Source organism: Erinaceus europaeus, chromosome 2 (assembly GCF_950295315.1).
Source record: "Erinaceus europaeus chromosome 2, mEriEur2.1, whole genome shotgun sequence".
NCBI lineage: Eukaryota > Metazoa > Chordata > Mammalia > Eulipotyphla > Erinaceidae > Erinaceus > Erinaceus europaeus.
The window spans coordinates 203,684,603-203,702,102 of record NC_080163.1 but is presented as its reverse complement, the minus strand read 5'-3'; the positions used below and the strand labels follow the sequence as shown (position 1 = coordinate 203,702,102).

At 50.8% G+C, this 17,500-nt stretch overlaps 1 protein-coding gene across 1 annotated transcript in view; it reads right to left on the bottom strand.

Annotated features, from left to right (window-relative positions):
• Positions 1-17,263, bottom strand: part of CENPE (centromere protein E) — a 54,054-nt gene extending 36,791 nt beyond the window's left edge. The window contains exons 1-15 of the mRNA XM_060172388.1: positions 16,655-17,263; positions 13,817-13,908; positions 12,297-12,386; positions 12,076-12,194; positions 10,734-10,853; positions 10,092-10,173; positions 9,588-9,655; positions 9,451-9,516; positions 8,765-8,816; positions 7,786-7,873; positions 7,171-7,300; positions 4,945-5,064; positions 4,004-4,162; positions 1,163-1,310; positions 172-260 (exon numbers count right to left, since the gene is read on the bottom strand). Coding sequence (XP_060028371.1) covers positions 172-260; positions 1,163-1,310; positions 4,004-4,162; positions 4,945-5,064; positions 7,171-7,300; positions 7,786-7,873; positions 8,765-8,816; positions 9,451-9,516; positions 9,588-9,655; positions 10,092-10,173; positions 10,734-10,853; positions 12,076-12,194; positions 12,297-12,386; positions 13,817-13,908; positions 16,655-16,710 — 1,479 coding nt within the window. The 5' untranslated portion in view covers positions 16,711-17,263. The remainder of the gene's footprint in view (positions 1-171; positions 261-1,162; positions 1,311-4,003; positions 4,163-4,944; positions 5,065-7,170; positions 7,301-7,785; positions 7,874-8,764; positions 8,817-9,450; positions 9,517-9,587; positions 9,656-10,091; positions 10,174-10,733; positions 10,854-12,075; positions 12,195-12,296; positions 12,387-13,816; positions 13,909-16,654) is intronic.
• Between the last annotated feature and the right edge of the window lie 237 nt (positions 17,264-17,500).

Here is a 17,500-nt window from a genome sequence, read left to right as displayed (position 1 = left end):
TTGAACGTGGGACACCAGGGGTCTCAGGTATGCAAGCTGGTGCTCGAGTATGCAGAGCTGTCTCCCCAGCCCTCACATTTACTGTTATCAGTGAGCTCAGATCTTTGTGCTTGTGTGACACCACAAACGCCTACAGCAAGTAAACTCCAGGGTGAAGTGGTCTCAGCTTACCTGGCTCAGCAGCTTCGTTGCCGGGTTCCACTCGACATCAGCCAGGGAGTCCAGAGTGCTACTGAAAACATCTGCCTCTGAGCACAGAGCTAGAGTCAGAGGAGACAAACAAAGCCATTGGCGCCTTGAGCAATTTCCCAGAAGTCAGTGAGACTGCTGAACGCCCTCTCACTAAGGGGGAGCTCAAAGAAGCTGACGTGCTCACTGCATGAAGGCCATGAACACACAGCAACAGGTGTGACGCCAGACACTTGTCAAAACTGGCAGTAAAGTTCAGGGACCTTAATACAAGATTCAGAAGGGAAAGTCCTGAAATGGATTTGGATCGCTGTAGCAGGCCTTTAAATACTTTTTTGTCCTAATATTTTATTTATTCCCTTTTGTTGCCCTTGTGTTATTGTAGTAGTTATTACTGTTGTAGTTATTGATGTCGTCGTTGTTGGATAGGACAGAGAGAAATGGAGAGAGGAAGGGAAGACAGAGAGGGAGAGAAAGACAGACACCTGCAGACCTGCTTCACCTACCCTGCAGGCGGGGAGCCGGGGGCTCAAACCGGGATCCTTACGCCGGTCTTTGCGCTTTGCTCCACGTGCACTTAACCCACTGTGCTACTGCCCGACTCCCGTAGCAGCCCTTTAAATTCCCTTGGAAAGGGGGTTATAGCGTGGGAGACAAGGCTTTGCAAGGGATTCCTGTGGGCCAGTGAGTCCTTCAAGATTTGGCAGTGGTGGTGTGTGGACATGATTAACCTGGCATGCTTTAGCTGGGTAAGGACTAGAACAAAACTAAAGGCGTCTCCTGGGCTTCAACCACAGAGCAGAGCGGCTAAGGGATCTGGAAGTCCCAGAGCACCTATTTCTCCCCTTCCACGTGTCTGCCTTCACAGTGATCACTTCTCAGGCGTGCACACTCGCTGCATTCCCACGTGTCTGACCGTGGGCTCCCTCTCTGCAGGCGCGCTCGCAGGGTAGCGGAGGCAGCGCTCACTCACACTCATCGATCTCGCCCACTGAAGACAGGGTGGCTCTGTGAGTCCTCGTGGCCACGTTCGCCGGCATGCTGAATTCACTCATGTAGTTTGAGTCCTTCATTTTGTTAATTTTGCCAACGCACCACGTGACTCTTCGCTTTTTTTTAGCCTAAAGGAAAAAAGATCAAAATTACTTCCGAGTTAGCCCATTCAGGAAACAAAGGAACCATGTTCCCATAATTAAGACTTTTGGCTACGCAGAGTTCTTCTTCTTTCTCTGGCCATCACCAGGGCTTTACTGTTCAAGCTAACATTTTCAGAAAGAGAGGCAGAGAAGAAGGAAGACAGAGTCCACAGTGGGGGTAGGACTTGAACCTGGGTCCTGCACAGGCACTACCAGGTGAGGCATGCTGCTGACCTGACAAGAGTCTTTATTAGGCTCAGCTTAGTATCTTACTGGTCTAAGGACATTCTAAGACGAGGAAACAGATTCTAAGTGTTAAAATCCGTGCTAACCTGCCTCTCCTTAAGTTTGAGGAAAATTATTTAAATATTCTTCCCTAGTACATTTTTCTTCCTTTCTCTCTTTCTCAATTTCTTTCTTTCTTTCTTTCTCTCTTTCTTTCTTTCTTTCTTTTGTCTCCATTGGGACTGAGTGGTGCCTACACTATGAATCCACTGCTCCTAGAGGCTATTTTTTCCCTTTTGTTGCCATTGTTGCTTTATTATTATTGTTACTGATGTCATTGTTGTTGGATAGGACAGAGAGAAATGGAGAGAGGAGGGGAAGACAGAGGAGGAGAGAAAGACAGACACCTGCAGACCTGCTTCACCACCTGTGAAGCAACCCTCTGCAGGTGGGGAGCCGGGGACTCGAACCGGCATCCGTAAGCCGGCCCTTGTGCTTCACACCATGTGCGCTTAACCCGCTGCACCAACGCCTGGCCCCTACTCTAATACATTTTTCATATGGAGGATGACTAGAGAGGGCAGAGTACTGCTAGCTCTGGCATGAGGTGGTGGCAGTGATGGGATCTGGGGCTTCTGGGGCCTCAGACATGGAAGTTCACGGCTCTACCTCTGGCTCCTGATCACCTCATTCATTTCATAAAAATCATACTGCAGATCAACTCCTTAAGTGTCACCTAGGCTTCTTAAGTTAGGACCTGTAGACAGGGAGTGAAGGAGCCTAGTTCACAACACTCTCAGGAACTGTGGAGGAAAGGCCAAATACACTAGAGGTTCTTGAATATCTTTCAGAGGAGAAGCAATGTCTCGCTTTGTAACTGACAGTCACTTCAATTTCAGCTCAAGTGGAGGGGCACAGGAACGATGATGGTGGGGCTGAGGTGAGTTTGACGCACAAGAAAAATAGGTGTGAAGCTCTACTCTAGAATCTAGTAATACAATCTTGTAATACTATAAACCAATATTGAGCCAGTTACAAAAATCAATAAGGGGGCCAGGAGGGGGCGCACCTGGTTAAACGCTCACATCATAGTGTACAAGGGCCGGGTTCAAGTCCCTGGGCCCCACCTACAGGGGGGGCAAGCCTTGCAAGTGGAGAAGCAGGGCTGCAGGTGTCTGTCTCTCCCCTACTCTATCTCCCTTGCCCCTCTCAACTTCTGTCTCTATTCAATAAATCAATATATATAGTTTTTGCCTCCAGGGTTATTGCTGGGGCTCAGTGCCTGCACCACAAATCCACTGCTCCTGGAGGCCATTTTTCCCCCTTTTGTTGCCCTTGTTTTAGCCTTGTTGTGGTTATTATTGTTGTAGTTGATGTCGTTCGTTGTTGGATAGGACAGAGAGAAATGGAGAGGGGAAGGGAAGACAGAGAGGGCGAGAGAAAAATAGACACCTGCAGACTTGCTTCACCGCCTGTGAAGCGACTCCCTTGTAGGTGGGAAGCCGGGGGCTCGAACCGGGATCATTGAGCCGCTCCTTGCACTCTGCGCCATGTGCACCTAACCCGCTGCGCTACCGCCCGACCCCCTCTATAAATATTTTTTAAAAATGAGTAAAGCGGGGCCAGATGGTGGCGCAGCTGGTTATGCGCACATGCTGCCGTGCATAGGGACTTGGGTTCGACCTTCAGTACCCATCTGCAGGGGGTAGACTTCACAAGTAGTGAAGCAGGGCTGCAGGTATCTCTCTGTCTCCTTCCCCCTCAATTTCTCTCTAATAAAATAAAGATAATGTACAGGGGTAGATAGCATAATGGTTATGCAAGAAGACTTTCATAACTGAAGCTCCGAAGTCCCAAGTTCCATCCCCCAGCACCATAAACCAGAACTGAACAGTGCTCTGGTTAAAAATAAATAAATAGGAATACACCTAAGATAGACCTACTAGCTTTTTCCATAATGGAGACCGCAAATCTCCATCGGCAATATTCTTGCCTTCATGTTCATAGTTAGTCAACAATTTGCTCTGCTTCCTATCTTAACTCTTTTTCAGCCACCAGGTTCCAGATGCTACCATGACACCAACCTGGACTTTCCTGGGCAGATGACCCACCATGTGTCCTGGAGCCCCACTTCCCCAGAGCCCTGCCCCACTAGGGAAAGAGAGAGACAGGCTGGGAGTGTGGATCCACCTGCCGACGCCCATGTTCAGCGGGGAAGCCATTAGAGAAGCCAGACCTTCCACCTTCTGCATCCCACAGTGACCCTGGGTCCACGCTCCCAGAGGGATAAAGAACAGGAAAGCTGTCAGGGGAGGGGAGGGGATACGGAGTTCCGGTGGAGGGAATTATGTGGAGTTGTACCCCTCTTATCCTACGGTTTTGTCAGTGTCTCCCTTTTACAAATAAAAGCTTAAAAATAAATAAAAATAAAACACTAGTCAGCCCAAACTTACCTTTAGCTCTTGCTGTGAGGTGAGAGAAGAGGAGGTCACCAGCATCTGTGTTAAGTTTTGGATTTTCTCATTCTGCACTTTTTGAAGCAAATCTTTCTCTTCCAAAAGTTGGGCTAGTTGGTCTTTTTCCATTGCCTGGGCCCGAGTCTCTAAAGAAACCTACAGAATATAAACTGAATTACGTTCATGACAAGTGTGGGTCGAGTTTAAAGACTTTGACAATAGCTCAAGTGACTAGGATGTAAGTTTGTAGGTGCGTTAAGAGGAATTCCATCTTAGGGGAGGTAAAACAGCCCCCCCCCACACACACACCTGCAGAGTGACAATAACATTGTTACAACCAAGGGATGCTCACACTAGTCAGTCAAGTAGCATGTCTCACACAGCACTGAGTGAGGATCCTAACGAGGTGGACGCAGCACTGTCAGCAAGTCTGAGAGCACCTTGTAGGCAGAGGTCAGGAAAGGCAGAGGCCTCAAAGGGCAAAGGCATACCCCTTCCAGTAAGACCCCATTTGAGCTTCTCGCTCTGGTCTGAAAAGACCAGCGAACAGCAAGACTGAGAGGGAGGCTCAGCAGTGGTGCGGCTGCACCGAGTCCCCGCTATAGTTATCAGACTGTAACTCGGGTCTGCGGAATTCCCGATGCCTGGCAGCAGAAAGCGGGAGCTGCTGCCCACGGCCCCTCCTGTGCGAACCACATTTCCTATGGGATTGTAATGACTGATCTGCCCTTTGAAAATGGAGACCCAAATCTACAGTAACTTAAGAAGCCAAACCTTTCGGCTTTACGGTAAATGACGTAAAGGAAATGCCTGAGGGGGGATTTCATCTCAGCTCAGCGGACAACCGGCTGCCGTGGTGGTGCAGGACCGGGGCGGTGGGGTCGGCCGGTCTCTGTCCCCCGTGCCCCGGGTCCCCACAGCAGCAGGTGGCCACATACCTCCTCTAACTGCTTCTTCAGGTCCATGATTTCCTTCCTGTAGCGCTTCAGGAGAGCTTCGTCGCTGGACACCTCGTTGACGTAGGGAGTGTTCTTCATGTGCTTGGCTGTGCTGGCAAACTGGGGAAACACAGGGGCTGGGTCAGCACTCAAGCAAGCGTTGCTCTCACGGACAGGGTTTCAGCCTCCTGTCAGCAAGTGTTACCAAAAAAGATCAACATTCTTGCAGTTGGCTGAGCATTTTGAAATGTGTCGCTCTGGAGACAGCACGGTAGAAGCATTCCAGAACTGCTTACCCAAGACCTCAGAGGTCACAGGTTCAGTTCCTGGTACTACCTCATGTCAGAGCTGAACAGGGTTCAGGTCCTCTTCATTATTATTATTATTAAAAAAGAAATATTTTGGAGCACACAGTCTGGTGTTGCTGCAACAGAACTGGCTGCCAGTTTCTGGAAGGGCGCGGGGGGGCATGCCTTGTGAGCAGGTCTGAACACACGACTTGGGGCACTGGCCTGTGGGACTGCCCCCCCCAGGTCCGGGGCAAATACACCTGTTACGCTGAAGCTCTGCTCCCCCGTCACAAGCAGGTCTCTCTCCTTTGAGTCTGCCCTGACTATTAGCAACTAGCCACTATTCCAAGACAGTCGTGTTAAAAGACAGGACTTCATTGTGTCTTTATTGACACGAGAGGAAGAGCCGGCAGTTCACACTGGCACATGCAACGTCAGGAGTCACACTCGGCAGACCTCACTGCCCAGTGGGGTGCCTCCCACGCCACAGAAAACAGGGCTCATGTTCCCGGAGAAGCCAGGGACCCCAGTCTGTCTGTATGCGCCTCACGGCACTTTGAGCCAGTGCTCAACGCTACTTAAAGCACTGGGCTCAGAGCCCAAGCATCACAAGAAAGTCGGGCAGTAGGGAATTAGCTGGGCATGCCGGAGCACAGGGTTTGTGAGTCTGAACCCTCAGGGGGCCATGCTCAAGCCTGGTATCATGTATGTATATATAATTATGTATGTATATATGTCTATATAATTTAAAAGTTCTCACTAGTGATTTACAAGGTCCCGATAGGGATGCGGTCACACACCAGTCCCGCCACCAAAGTTCTGTGGCCCTCAACCACCAGCCCCATCCCCGCCCCAGAGTTAACCACAGTTCTCTGAAGGTCTTAGAGAGGGGTTGGCTGATTTTGGGATATATATCTTTTTATGTGTTTCGATTCTCTATAAAATAAGTCTTTAACAAAAATAAGGAGAGGGGGAGAAAAACACCTGAAGTAGGCACACAGAGGTAACCATTAATACTGACTTCGGGAGTTGGGCGGTAGCTCAGTGGGTTAAGCGCACGTGGCACAAAGCGCCAAGGACTGGCAATCAAGATCTCAGTTCGAGCCCCGGCTCCCCACCTGCAGGGGAGTCGCTTCACAGGCGGTGAAGCAGGTCTGCAGGTGTCTGTCTTTCTCTCCCCCTCTCTTGTCTTCCCCTCCTCTCTCCATTTCTCTCTGTTCTATCCAACAACGATGACACCAATAACAACAACAAATACAACAACAATAAAAACAAGGGCAAAAAAAAAAGAAAGAAATATTTTTTAAAAAATACTGACTTCACCATGACAACAGCTGCCCACTGACATTCCTCATTTTTCCTTCTAAAGAGGAAAAGTAGGTCACAATTTTAGAACAAAGGCAGGTGACCACTGGCTGTGGGAATTTAAGGATTATTTTGCTAAACACACACACATTTTGGGGGTCACCTTCTATTTGCTGGAAAGGATAACAGCTTTTCGACGACGGGACTAACAGAAAGTTGACTATTAAAACAGATCAGGCCTATCTGCCATCATCACCAGAGCGTCACCGCTCTTTTTCAGGGACACAGAGAGACACCGAGACACCACACAGCACCGGAGCTGCCCCCGGAGCAGTGCAGGCCGGAGCTTGAAGCTGGGCCTTACTTGTGGGATGGCAGGCCTGTTCCCAGCTGAGCTAGCTCCTTGGCCCAACATCAAGCTTTTAAACACCGAGCTAAAGAAAAGTAGAGCAAGTGGACGTCAGCCAGACAGTGCTGGATGCGGCGACGCAGCAGAGACTGAGCGTGAGCCACGCTGTGAGGAGCAGGCCTCTATACGGTGGGCCCTGATGCACTCGGGCCAAGCACATACGCTCTGCCTGACTCCTGTGGGGTCCCGCCCCACACTGACTGAGACCAAAGGCAAGCTCACCTGGAGCGTGGTGAGGGATTCATCGTAAGACACAGGCGTGATGGTGCAGATGATGCGCGTCTTTGCGTTTCCTCCTAAGGAGTTCTGGAGGATCCGTGTCAGCTTGCTGTCTCGGTAGTTTATGAAACCGCTTGACGACGAAAGAGTTTGGGAAGAAAGGAGTTGGGTTAATAAAAGCAGCTGGTGTGAGGGCCTTGGGCTAGCCCATTTTTAAAATCAGTCCATTTACACACACACACACACACACACACACACACGTGTGCGCGCACGCACAGCAGGTCTGAACCACTAGCCATTGCATACTGAAAACAGAAAGTCAGTCCAGCAGACGGCGGTACTGTGTAACGCACGCTCTCAGAACCACAAAAGCCGCTCAGCGGAAGGAAGCGGTACATTTACTCTCCACTGAAACGTTAATATTTTCATGACACGGGAAGTAGCACAATAGGTAAAGCCTATGACTCTTCTCTGAGAGGTCCCAGGTTCAATCCCTGGCACCAGATATGCTCTGGTGCCCCTTCTCTCAATCATCAATCATTATTTTTAAGAAGGGTTAGTGTCTTCTACCTGGTGGGCAGCAAACCCGAGTTGTCAGTGACAAGGGGATGAACTCACCCCGCTTGTCCATCGCTAAGTTTCTTGATCACCTGTCCCAAGATGAACAAGCTCCGGTTGATGTTACAGCCTTCTTTAAGCCGGACACCTGGGTTTGTGAGACAAACAGCAAGCACTGAACCCGAGTCGTCTGCTAGAGGGCAAGCTTCCTAGCAGAGTCACGGCCAGGCTCTGGACTCCATCCTGGCCCATGGAACATCCCTGGCAGAACTAGTGCCCCCCGCCCCCCCCCCCAAGTCAAACAGGAAGAAAAAGCCAAACCGGGTGGGGGGGGAAGCCCATCGACTGACACGGCTCACACCTGTTTTCCAAACTATCAAGCTCAGGCAACTACAAACTTACAGCAAGAACGGTCTTATTCTACTCTTTCTTTTTAAATGTTCACACGCTCCCATGATTCAACCATGAGGCACTCTCCCCACATCCAGGTTCCATTCAGCTAGTGCCTGTCCCTGCCCAGGGCCCTGCTCTGAATAACCTATCCTCCCTCACCATGCCGTCAAAGCCGCAGGTAAACTGCTTCCTTCCTTCACCCACCTTGGCTTCAGTCGCCTTGGTTATTAAGCAAGTCCCTTAACACAACCAACCAACCAACCAACCACTGTAGGAGCCAGAGGGCTCAGTGCCCCCACCTGGTACATGTGGCACTGGGGGCTGTGGGCAGCACAGAAGTCTTGAGCTTTACCCCCTGAGCTATTTCTCCAGAGGGCTCAGTGCCCCCACCTGGTACATGTGGCACTGGGGGCTGTGGGCAGCACAGAAGTCTTGTGCTTTACCCGCTGAGCTATTTCTCCAGCCTAGTTTCAGGCTTTACTGATGCCTTAGAGCCCAGTGATGACCCGATACAGGTGCTCTTTGCACGTTAACAATGTCTAACGACAGCCTCCACCGCTTTACTGGCTTCTGACAGGCCCGCTGGCACCCTATTCTGTAGGACAGGAGGACACTCAGAGCACAGGACTTCACGAGTTTCCATTACCTTCCGCTCCAGTCTGGGCAGCTCGCTCACTGCCTGCGAGATCAACCAAGTTCTGTAAGACAGAGGGATGTGAACCTTTAGAGCCAACTGGACATGGGGAGGCCCAACTGTGACACCCACCTGGCCGCCTCTCACCCCAGTCCCGTCTGTCTTGCCGTCCGGCTCCTTCGGAGGCCCACTCTGCCTGCACTTGCTCTTTCTCTCATGGGGCTCCGAGTTCATAGCACACACAGCAAATGTCATTCCTGCCTCCGGGCACCAACTGGCTGCCTCTCCCTGCCCTGTGCTGCCAGCTGTGGCCTCTGCCAAGTGGCTCCACCAAGAGAGTGAACAGAAATGGGGCTTTTGTCAACTGCACAAGTCTCATTTTTTTTTTTTTTTTTACTAGTTGAGACAAAGTGATTATCACACAAACCCTACAATGCAAATTCTGAGATGCCTTTCGATCTAAAGGCAGGAGAGCACCCCACGGCTTCCTCAGGAGGGACGGCCAAGGACAGCCCCAGCTCGTGTCCTTGCATGTGTCTGTTGTGAGGAGGCAGACACAACAGGGAGAAAGGGGTGGGGGGGACCCCACAGGGAACGATGTTGTACAGACACCAAGCCCCAGTGAAAATGGGGTGGAGGTGGGGGCTTCAACTCTGCTTGGCTCACACAGGATACTTCCCAGGCGGCTCTCTACTTACCAAGTGGGACACTTTGACAGATCCATCACAATTAGAAGGCTCTCCTTTCTCTCTGCTTTCCAAAATCTAGGCGCAAGAGGCAGCTTGTGAGAACAAGTTAGTGCATACTGAGAAAGATGAAGCAGAGAATTACCTACCATCCTAAATATGGTGTGTGACCGGCTGCTTCTTTGATTCATTTTGGTGGCACCGTAATGTCTGTTCTCTGCAAAAAAAAAAAAAAAAAAAAAAGTTAGCCTTTTAGTTTAAGAGCACAAAGTATGATTTGAAGCCTAAGCACGTCCAGTGGGACAGGTTTTTATTTTTTAATATTTATTTATTTTCCCTTTTGTTGCCCTTGTTTTTTTATTGTTGTAGTTATTGTTGTTGTTATTGATGTCACTGTTGTTAGATAGGACAGACAGAAATGGAGAGAGGGAGGGGAAGACAGAGAGGAGGAGAGAAAGATAGACACCTGCAGACCTGCTTCACCGCCTGTGAAGTGACTCCCCTGTAGGTGGGGAGCGGGGGATCGAACCAGGATCCTGATGCTGGTCTTTGCGCTTCGCGCCACCTGTACTTACCCCACTGCGCTACCGCCCGACTCCCCAGTGGGACAGTTTTTACCAGGGGCTTAAAGAGGTAGCAGCATCAAGACTTACTTTCTCCCTTTGTGATGCATTTCAAAGCCATTTCAGATGTGTAAACCACCTCTTCCGTGAGATCAGACACATACACGTTCCTCTGGAATAGTTTAAGTAGGGGAATCAGAAAAACAGACATGACTTAAAGTCCATTACTCTGTATAAAAGACAACGAAAATGATCAAACTCACAGCCTATTTCCTACAGTGAGACACATCTGATACTCCTGCCCAGACAGAGCTGCCAACATTTATCACTACACACAGCTCTCAGTCTCCACATGCTCAAGGAAACAGACCTCAGAAACAAAGATGCTTTAGAAACCAAAAACACAACTTACAAGAAGTCAGTGTGGAAGCACAGCGCCCTCAGCAAGTATTTATTTACTTACCGTTGTGCCGAGTGGGGCTCCTGGGCCCACTCTGCCTGCTCTTTTAGTTTCAGAGACAGAGGGAAGAGACACACAGAGAAGAAAGACACCGTGGCACCACTCCACCACTCATGAAGTTGCCCTCTGTGCTATCCAAGGTGCTCCCATGTGGTGCTGGGCCTCGAACCCAGAACCTGACACAGCACTAGGTGTCTTCTCTCCCAGGCAAGCTAGGCCCCGGCCCCTGACCACACGTCTCTGCAGAGCCGCCCCCTTCCCTCCGCACTCACGTTGAAGTCTTCCCGGATTATCAAGGGCTTCATCTTCAGAGTGTCACAGAGCAGGTCCGTGATGGTATCGTTGTATATCTCCATGTAAGACACACGTAACAGAAACTCCCTGTCAGGAAACTGAAAGGAGAAAACACAGGAGCACTTGAGAGGTGCCCCAGCCGTGCAGACCTCACACACAAGGCTTATGTGTCAAGGCTGAACCTTTAGATGTTCTTTGGGAAGAAAACCAAGACAAACTGCTGTGGTTCTCGCCTGACTATAAGCACAAGCAGAAAAGCTTCACAATTCAGGTCATGAGAATAGAGCACTTCAGAACGAGAGAACACCCGCGCCCAGCTTTCTAAGCTCAAGATGAAACCTGCCAACAGGGATTATGGCAGCAATGAAAAAGCCAATCAAAAACCAAGTCTTGATCCAGCTGCTATTCTGCTTCCACATCACTCCAGCTACCACTTTTCCCTGCTCTATAATCGCCACCAGTTGTTAAAGGTGTGGGCAAGGGTATTCTGTCAACATCTTCCCGTTCCTAAGCATTGGTGGTAGGGACAGTGATCTGTCTACACACACACACACACACACACACACACACACACACACGTAAAACTACGGCCCTAAAACCTTACAATACTGTAAGTCAACATAAAAAAAGATAAGATTTTCCTGTTCCGTAATGTCCACTCTTGGGAGGGCATATTCAATTTTCAAGGTTCGAGGAAAAGAAAAGAACGTCAAACTTTTAAAAAGGAAGTTTGGGGGGCTGGGCTGTGGCGCAGCGGGTTAAGCCCACCTGCAGGGGAGTCGCTTCCCAGGCGGTGAAGCAGGTCTGCAGGTGTCTGTCTTTCTCTCCCCCTCTGTCTTCCCCTCCTCTCTCCATTTTTCTCTGTCCTATCCAACAACAACAACAACAACGACAGCAACAACGACAAACAACAAGGGCAACAAAAGGGAAAAAAAATAGCCTCTAGGAGCAGTGGATTGGTAGTGCAGGCACTAAGTCCCAGAAATAACCTGGAGGCAAAAACACAAAGGAAGTTGGGATGGGGAGTTAACCCAGTGGCCTCAGGAGGTAGTGCAGTGGCTAGAGTATTGAACTTGAAAGCATGAGGTCCTGAGTTTGATAGCCAGCACTGCCTATGCCTGAGTGATGCTCCCAATCTCTTTTTTTCCATGTAAATAAATATATAAAATATAAAACTCTCTCTCTCAAAAAAGAAATCTATGCTTCCTTCTCTCCGCATGAAAACTAAGGGAACTGTAAAAGCAGCTTCTCCCCATCACAGTAGCCCTATTACTTGTACCTCCCACCTCCCAAGTGACTGAGGTCTAGCGACGCACTCACCTTCTTGATTTTCTGGAAAATGTCGTGAATCGCCCTGGGTATTACTCCCAAATAATCCTTTGAGCCCATCATCGTGTACGTCTTTCCTGAAGCGGTCTGCCCGTAGGCAAATATAGTTCCTGCGAAAACAACGCGCAGGGCCGTCAGAAAGCGGCGGGCAGCACGCTTCACCACCACGTGACTGGGCGGCAGAGGACTCTGCCTCTGCGGTGGGTACCAACCATTGTAGCCTTGGATGGCGGAGTCTATGATGGGCACTGCTATTTCTTCATAGACATGCTTAGTTGTTTCACTGCTGTTAAAGACACGATCTTAACAACAAGAAAAGAACAAACAGAAGTTAAAGCAGAGAAATCCACTGTCTTCATCCTGAACTAGTAACTACCTAAAGAAGTAAAATCATGAGGTTATAATGTCCTCGTCAATCTACTGGTGCTGTGAAAACACTTGCCACTAGGGTAAAATGAGCAGGTCCTTACACAGAAAGGGTACAAGCCTGCTCACCCGTGTGCTTCTTAGAGACGGCAGGGCATGGCGGCTGCATGTGCTGACCTCCAGGTTCTGCCACTTGACCCTGAGCTAGGTAGACACTGGCCCGCATGGACACCCAGCTAATACTCAGGGAATGCGACGAGTGGTAGGAGCCGAGAGTTTGCACGTTTGTGAGGCGTCCAGCAAGGAAGCTCAGGTGGCTCTAAGCCCAAAGATGCAGGCACCAAGCGCTCTGCGAGCGGGCGCCAAGTGAAACTCAAGCGTCACTGGGCACCGGCAGCTGGCTGGGGGTGGGCCGGCTCAGAGACCGAGCAGCAATGAAGGCACTGTGGCAGCACTGGAGACATGGCAGAGGGAAGGCAGCACAGCACGTCCGCCCAGCAGGGCCTGTCGCGGCGGGAGGCAGCACTTCCAATAGGGACTCATCAGACCCCCGCAAACAGCTCTACAACCCTCAGGGCACCACAGGTGGTGTGGACGGCTTCAGTCTTTCTTCCCACCATGTTTATAATGTCCACAGAAGCTGCCAGGTCCCAGCTGTTGTGGTTTTTTTAAAAAATGTTTTTATTTATTTATTATTATTTTTCCTTTTATTGTCCTTGTTTTATTGTTGTTATTGATGTTATCATTGTTGGATAGGACAGAGAGAAATGGAGAGAGGAGGGGAAGACAGAGAGGGGGAGAGAAAGACAGACACCTGCAGACCTGCTTCACCGCCTGTGAAGCGACTCCCCTGCAGGTGGGGAGCCGGGGGCTCGAACAGGGACCCTTGTACCGGTCCTTGAGCTTTGCACCACCTGCGCTTAACCCGCTGCGCTACTGCCCAACCTGCCGCCTCCCCCCCCCCCAGCTGTTGTGTTTCAAAGACACAGAATATCTTCACCATTACTTTTGAGTGGATTTTCTCAAAAAAAAAAAAATTATGGAAAAGATGCACCAACCTCAATGATCCTACAAGATAACCTGACATCAAGTTTAATAAAAGTAATATTATTGATTAGTATTAATATAAATATACCAGTGAACAAAAGAATATTCTACTTTGTGCCACAAGGTACTATGTTTTAAATATCTGTTTATGATTTACATACCATTCACGATGAATAAACACTTTAAGGTTCTGCCTGAGGCAGTTTACAAAAGCCTTAGTCTAACCTTTAGTTGCAGTTCAGTATTGTTTAGTGATAAGCCTTTTGTACTCTTGATAGGACAACAGTTAAGTGAAAACTTTTTGGTCTTACAAGCTTACCAAAGTTGAAAGATTTACTCCCGTCCGCTTGATAAATAACATTATTGTCAGTTTTCCAGTAAACCTGGGTGTCTTCTCCCAGAGCTTCTTCTCTAAAAGAATTTTGAAAAACGGCCTTTAGGATTCACTGCTCACAGAAGCCACATTACAAAGCAGATAAGAGATTTCATCTTGTAGATGTTTAGGTGGGGGGGGGAGGGGGAAGAGGCCAGGTGGTGGCGCAGCTCATTGAGTGCACCTGTTACAGCGCCAAAGGACCCAGGTTTGAGTCCCGGGTCCCCACCTGCAGGGGGAAAGCCCTGCGAGTGGAGAAGCAGTGCTGCAGGTGTCTCTCTCTGCCTCTCTATGCCCCCTTTCCCTCTAGATTTCTGGCTGTCTCTATCCAATAAATAAATAATTGTAATATATATATATATATATAAAGAGAGACAGGCAGAAAGGCAGACACCAAGGCCACAGCAACAGAGCTTCCCCCAGTGCGGCGGGGCTGGGCACACACCTGGGCCGCACAGGTTATAAAGCAGCGCACCACCCAGGTGAGCTCTTTTCCGGCCCCTGTGGACCATCTTGGGCGTTGGAGGGAACTCCCACATCAGAGGGGCGCAGGGTCCACCCACCCTGAGGAGTCAGCACTGCGGCTGCCCCCCCCCCCACCCCGTGTCCTCCTGCCCCTCCCCCTCCCCCCTGCAAACTATTTCCCTGGCCCCTACTGGGTCGCAACAGCTGAGACCAGTTCCAAATGCATCTCCCATCACATCCTTCATCTGTAAAGTCTTGGGGGGGAGGACCAAAAAATCTGAAATTCTCCAAAGACCCAAAGCGTGTCCCTCTTTCCCCCACCCATCATCAGGCAGGGAGGGAGGTGGGCAGAGGGTGACGGTCGCGCAGCACCCAGACCTCTTCTGATGGGGGGGGGGGGGGCGTGCACCTGTGGCAAAGCAGGAGTGCTATCCTCTCTCTCCTTTATTCCAGAGCCCGGCTCTGCTTGGCTGCTGGTGGTGCTGGGGACTGAACCTGGGGCTTGCAGGGCCTCAGGCTTGAGAGTCTCTTTGCATATGCAAAACCCCTACAGAAGCCAGAGCTTCCACTTCCTGCTCCCCATAATGACCCTGGGTCCATGCTCCCAGAGGGATACAGAATCCGGCGGCTGCAACGGGTTAAGCGCAGGTGGTGCAAAGCACAAGGACCGGCATAAGGATCCGGGTTCCAGCCCCCGGCTCCCCACCTGCAGGGGAGTCGTTTCACAGGTGGTGAAGCAGGTCTGCAGGTGTCTGTCTTTCTCTCCCCCTCTGTCTTCCCCTCCTCCCTCCATTTCTCTCTATCCTATCCAACAACAACGACATCAGTAACAACAACAATAACTACAACAATAAAAAAACAAGGGCAACAAAAAGGAAATAAGTAAATAAATATTGATGTATATACACACACATATATATGAATAGGAAAGCTATTGGGAGGGGATGGATATGGAGTTCTGGCGGTGGGAATTGTCCCCCTCTTATCCCGTGGTTTTTATTTATTTACTAATGAGAAAGATAGGAGGAGAGAGAGAAAGAACCAGACATCACTCTGGTACATGTGCTGCTGGGGATCGAACTCAGGACCTCCTGCTTTATCCACTGCGCCACCTCCTGGACCACCTATGGCTTTTGTGTTTTTCTTTTCTTTAGTTTTTGGATAGAGACAGCCAGAAACTGAGAGGGGGACAGAGAGAGGGAGAGAGACAGAGACACAGCTGCAGCCCTGCTTCACCACTCCTGAAGCTTTTCCCCCTGCAGGTGGGGACCGGGGGCTTGAAGCTGGGTCCTTGTGCGCTGTAACATGTGCGCTCAACCAGGTGCGCCACCACCCGGCCCCTCTTTTTTTTAATTTAAAACATTTATTTATTTATTCCCTTTTTGTTGTCCTTGTTGTAGTTATTACTGTTGTTGTTGATGTCGTTATTGGATAGGACAGCGAGAAATGGAGAGAGGAGGGAGAGACAGAGAAGGGGAGAGAAAGACAGACACCTGCAGACCTGCTTCACCGCCTGGGAAGACCCCCCCCCTCCAGCAGGTGAGGAGCCGGGGGCTCGAACTGGGATCTTTACGCCGGGCCTTGTGCTTTGGGACACCTGCGCTTAACCGGCTGCGCTATCCCGCCCCTCTCTTTTTCTCTTTTATTTATTATTTTTAACCAGAGCCCTGCTCAGCTCTGGCTTATGGTGCTGGGGGGTGGGTGGGTGGGTGGGGACTGAACCTGGGACTTGGGAGCCTCAGGCACCAAAAGATACTTTGCAGAACCGTTCTGCTCTCTACCCTCCGCCCCAGGGTTTCCTTTTTAGAAATAAATTTAAAGTAATAATAATAATAACAGTAATAAAAAGGCTTTTATTCTCTTCATCATGATGACACCCCCTCCATCCCTAGCCACCCTCAAGAGGCTTCCCCCGCCCCGGCCCCGGCCCCGGCCCCGGCCCCGTTCCGCAGGTGTCCGTTTCCCGCGAGGCGGCCAAGGGCCAGCGATGCCGAGGGCCGCACTTGCCTCCGCGGGACCCGTCTGTCTGTCTGTCTGTCTGTCTGTCTGTCACCCCTCCGAGGCCGCCGCACCGGCTTCCCGACCCTGCTGTGCCCAGGCCGGGCAACACCCACGGAGACTCGGGACCCCGCCGGCGCCGACAGGTGACCGACCGCAGGGGCCGCGGGGAGCTCGGGGGGCCCGGCCAGGAGGACGAGGCGCGGGGAGCCCCGGGCGGCCAGCCGGGGGTGCGGGAACCGGGCAGCGGGGATCTCGGCGGCGCCAGCGGGCCGGGGCCAACCTCCGCCTCCCTCCGGGGCCGCGGGAGGCGCCCTCTACCTGCTGTTGAGCGGTCGCACCCGCACGCACACAGCCACCGCTCCCTCCTCCGCCATCGCCGTCCCTGCCCCGCGCCTTGGCCGTGGGCGCCCGCAGTTTGGGTTTAAATTCCCGGCGTCGCAGCCTATTGGTCAGGAGTCGTGACGTCACTTACGCGACGGCGGGGAGGGGCGGGGCCCCGGCGGTCGAGGAGGAAGGGCACTGGAAGGGCGTGGCCACGACGGAGCCATACAGAGGAGGGGGCGTGTCCACTTTGGTGGGTGGGCGTGGCCCAAACTGTTGGGGGGTGTGGCCTGGGTGTGGATAGGTTGACATTCTTTTTTTTTTTTTTTCAGACTCCACCCTGGGATTTAAGTTTGTTTTTTTGTTTGTTTGTGGTTTTGTGGAGAGTGGGTATGTGAAAACTAGTTTTATTGTATGAAACAGATCACACGGTATGCAGGTATACACCTGGATTCTAACCTTAGTTGATTTATCTCTTATTTATTTATATTTCCCTTTGGTTGCCCTTGTTGTCTTTTTATTGTTGTTGTTGTTATTACTGTTGTTGTTATTGCTGTCATCGTTGTTAGATAGGACAGAGAGAAATGGAGAGAGGAGGGAGAGACAGAGAGGGGGAGAGAAAGACAGACACCTGCAGACCTGCTTCACCGCCCGTGAAGCGACTCCCCTGCAGGTGGGGAGCCGGGGGCTCGAACCCGGGATCCTTACGCCGGTCCTTGTGCTTTGCGCCACATGCGCTTAACCCGCTGCGCTACCGCCCGACTCCCTTATTTTATATTTTTAATGACAGAGAAAAATACACAGAGAGCTCTGGCTGATGGTGGTACTGGGGATTGAACGTGG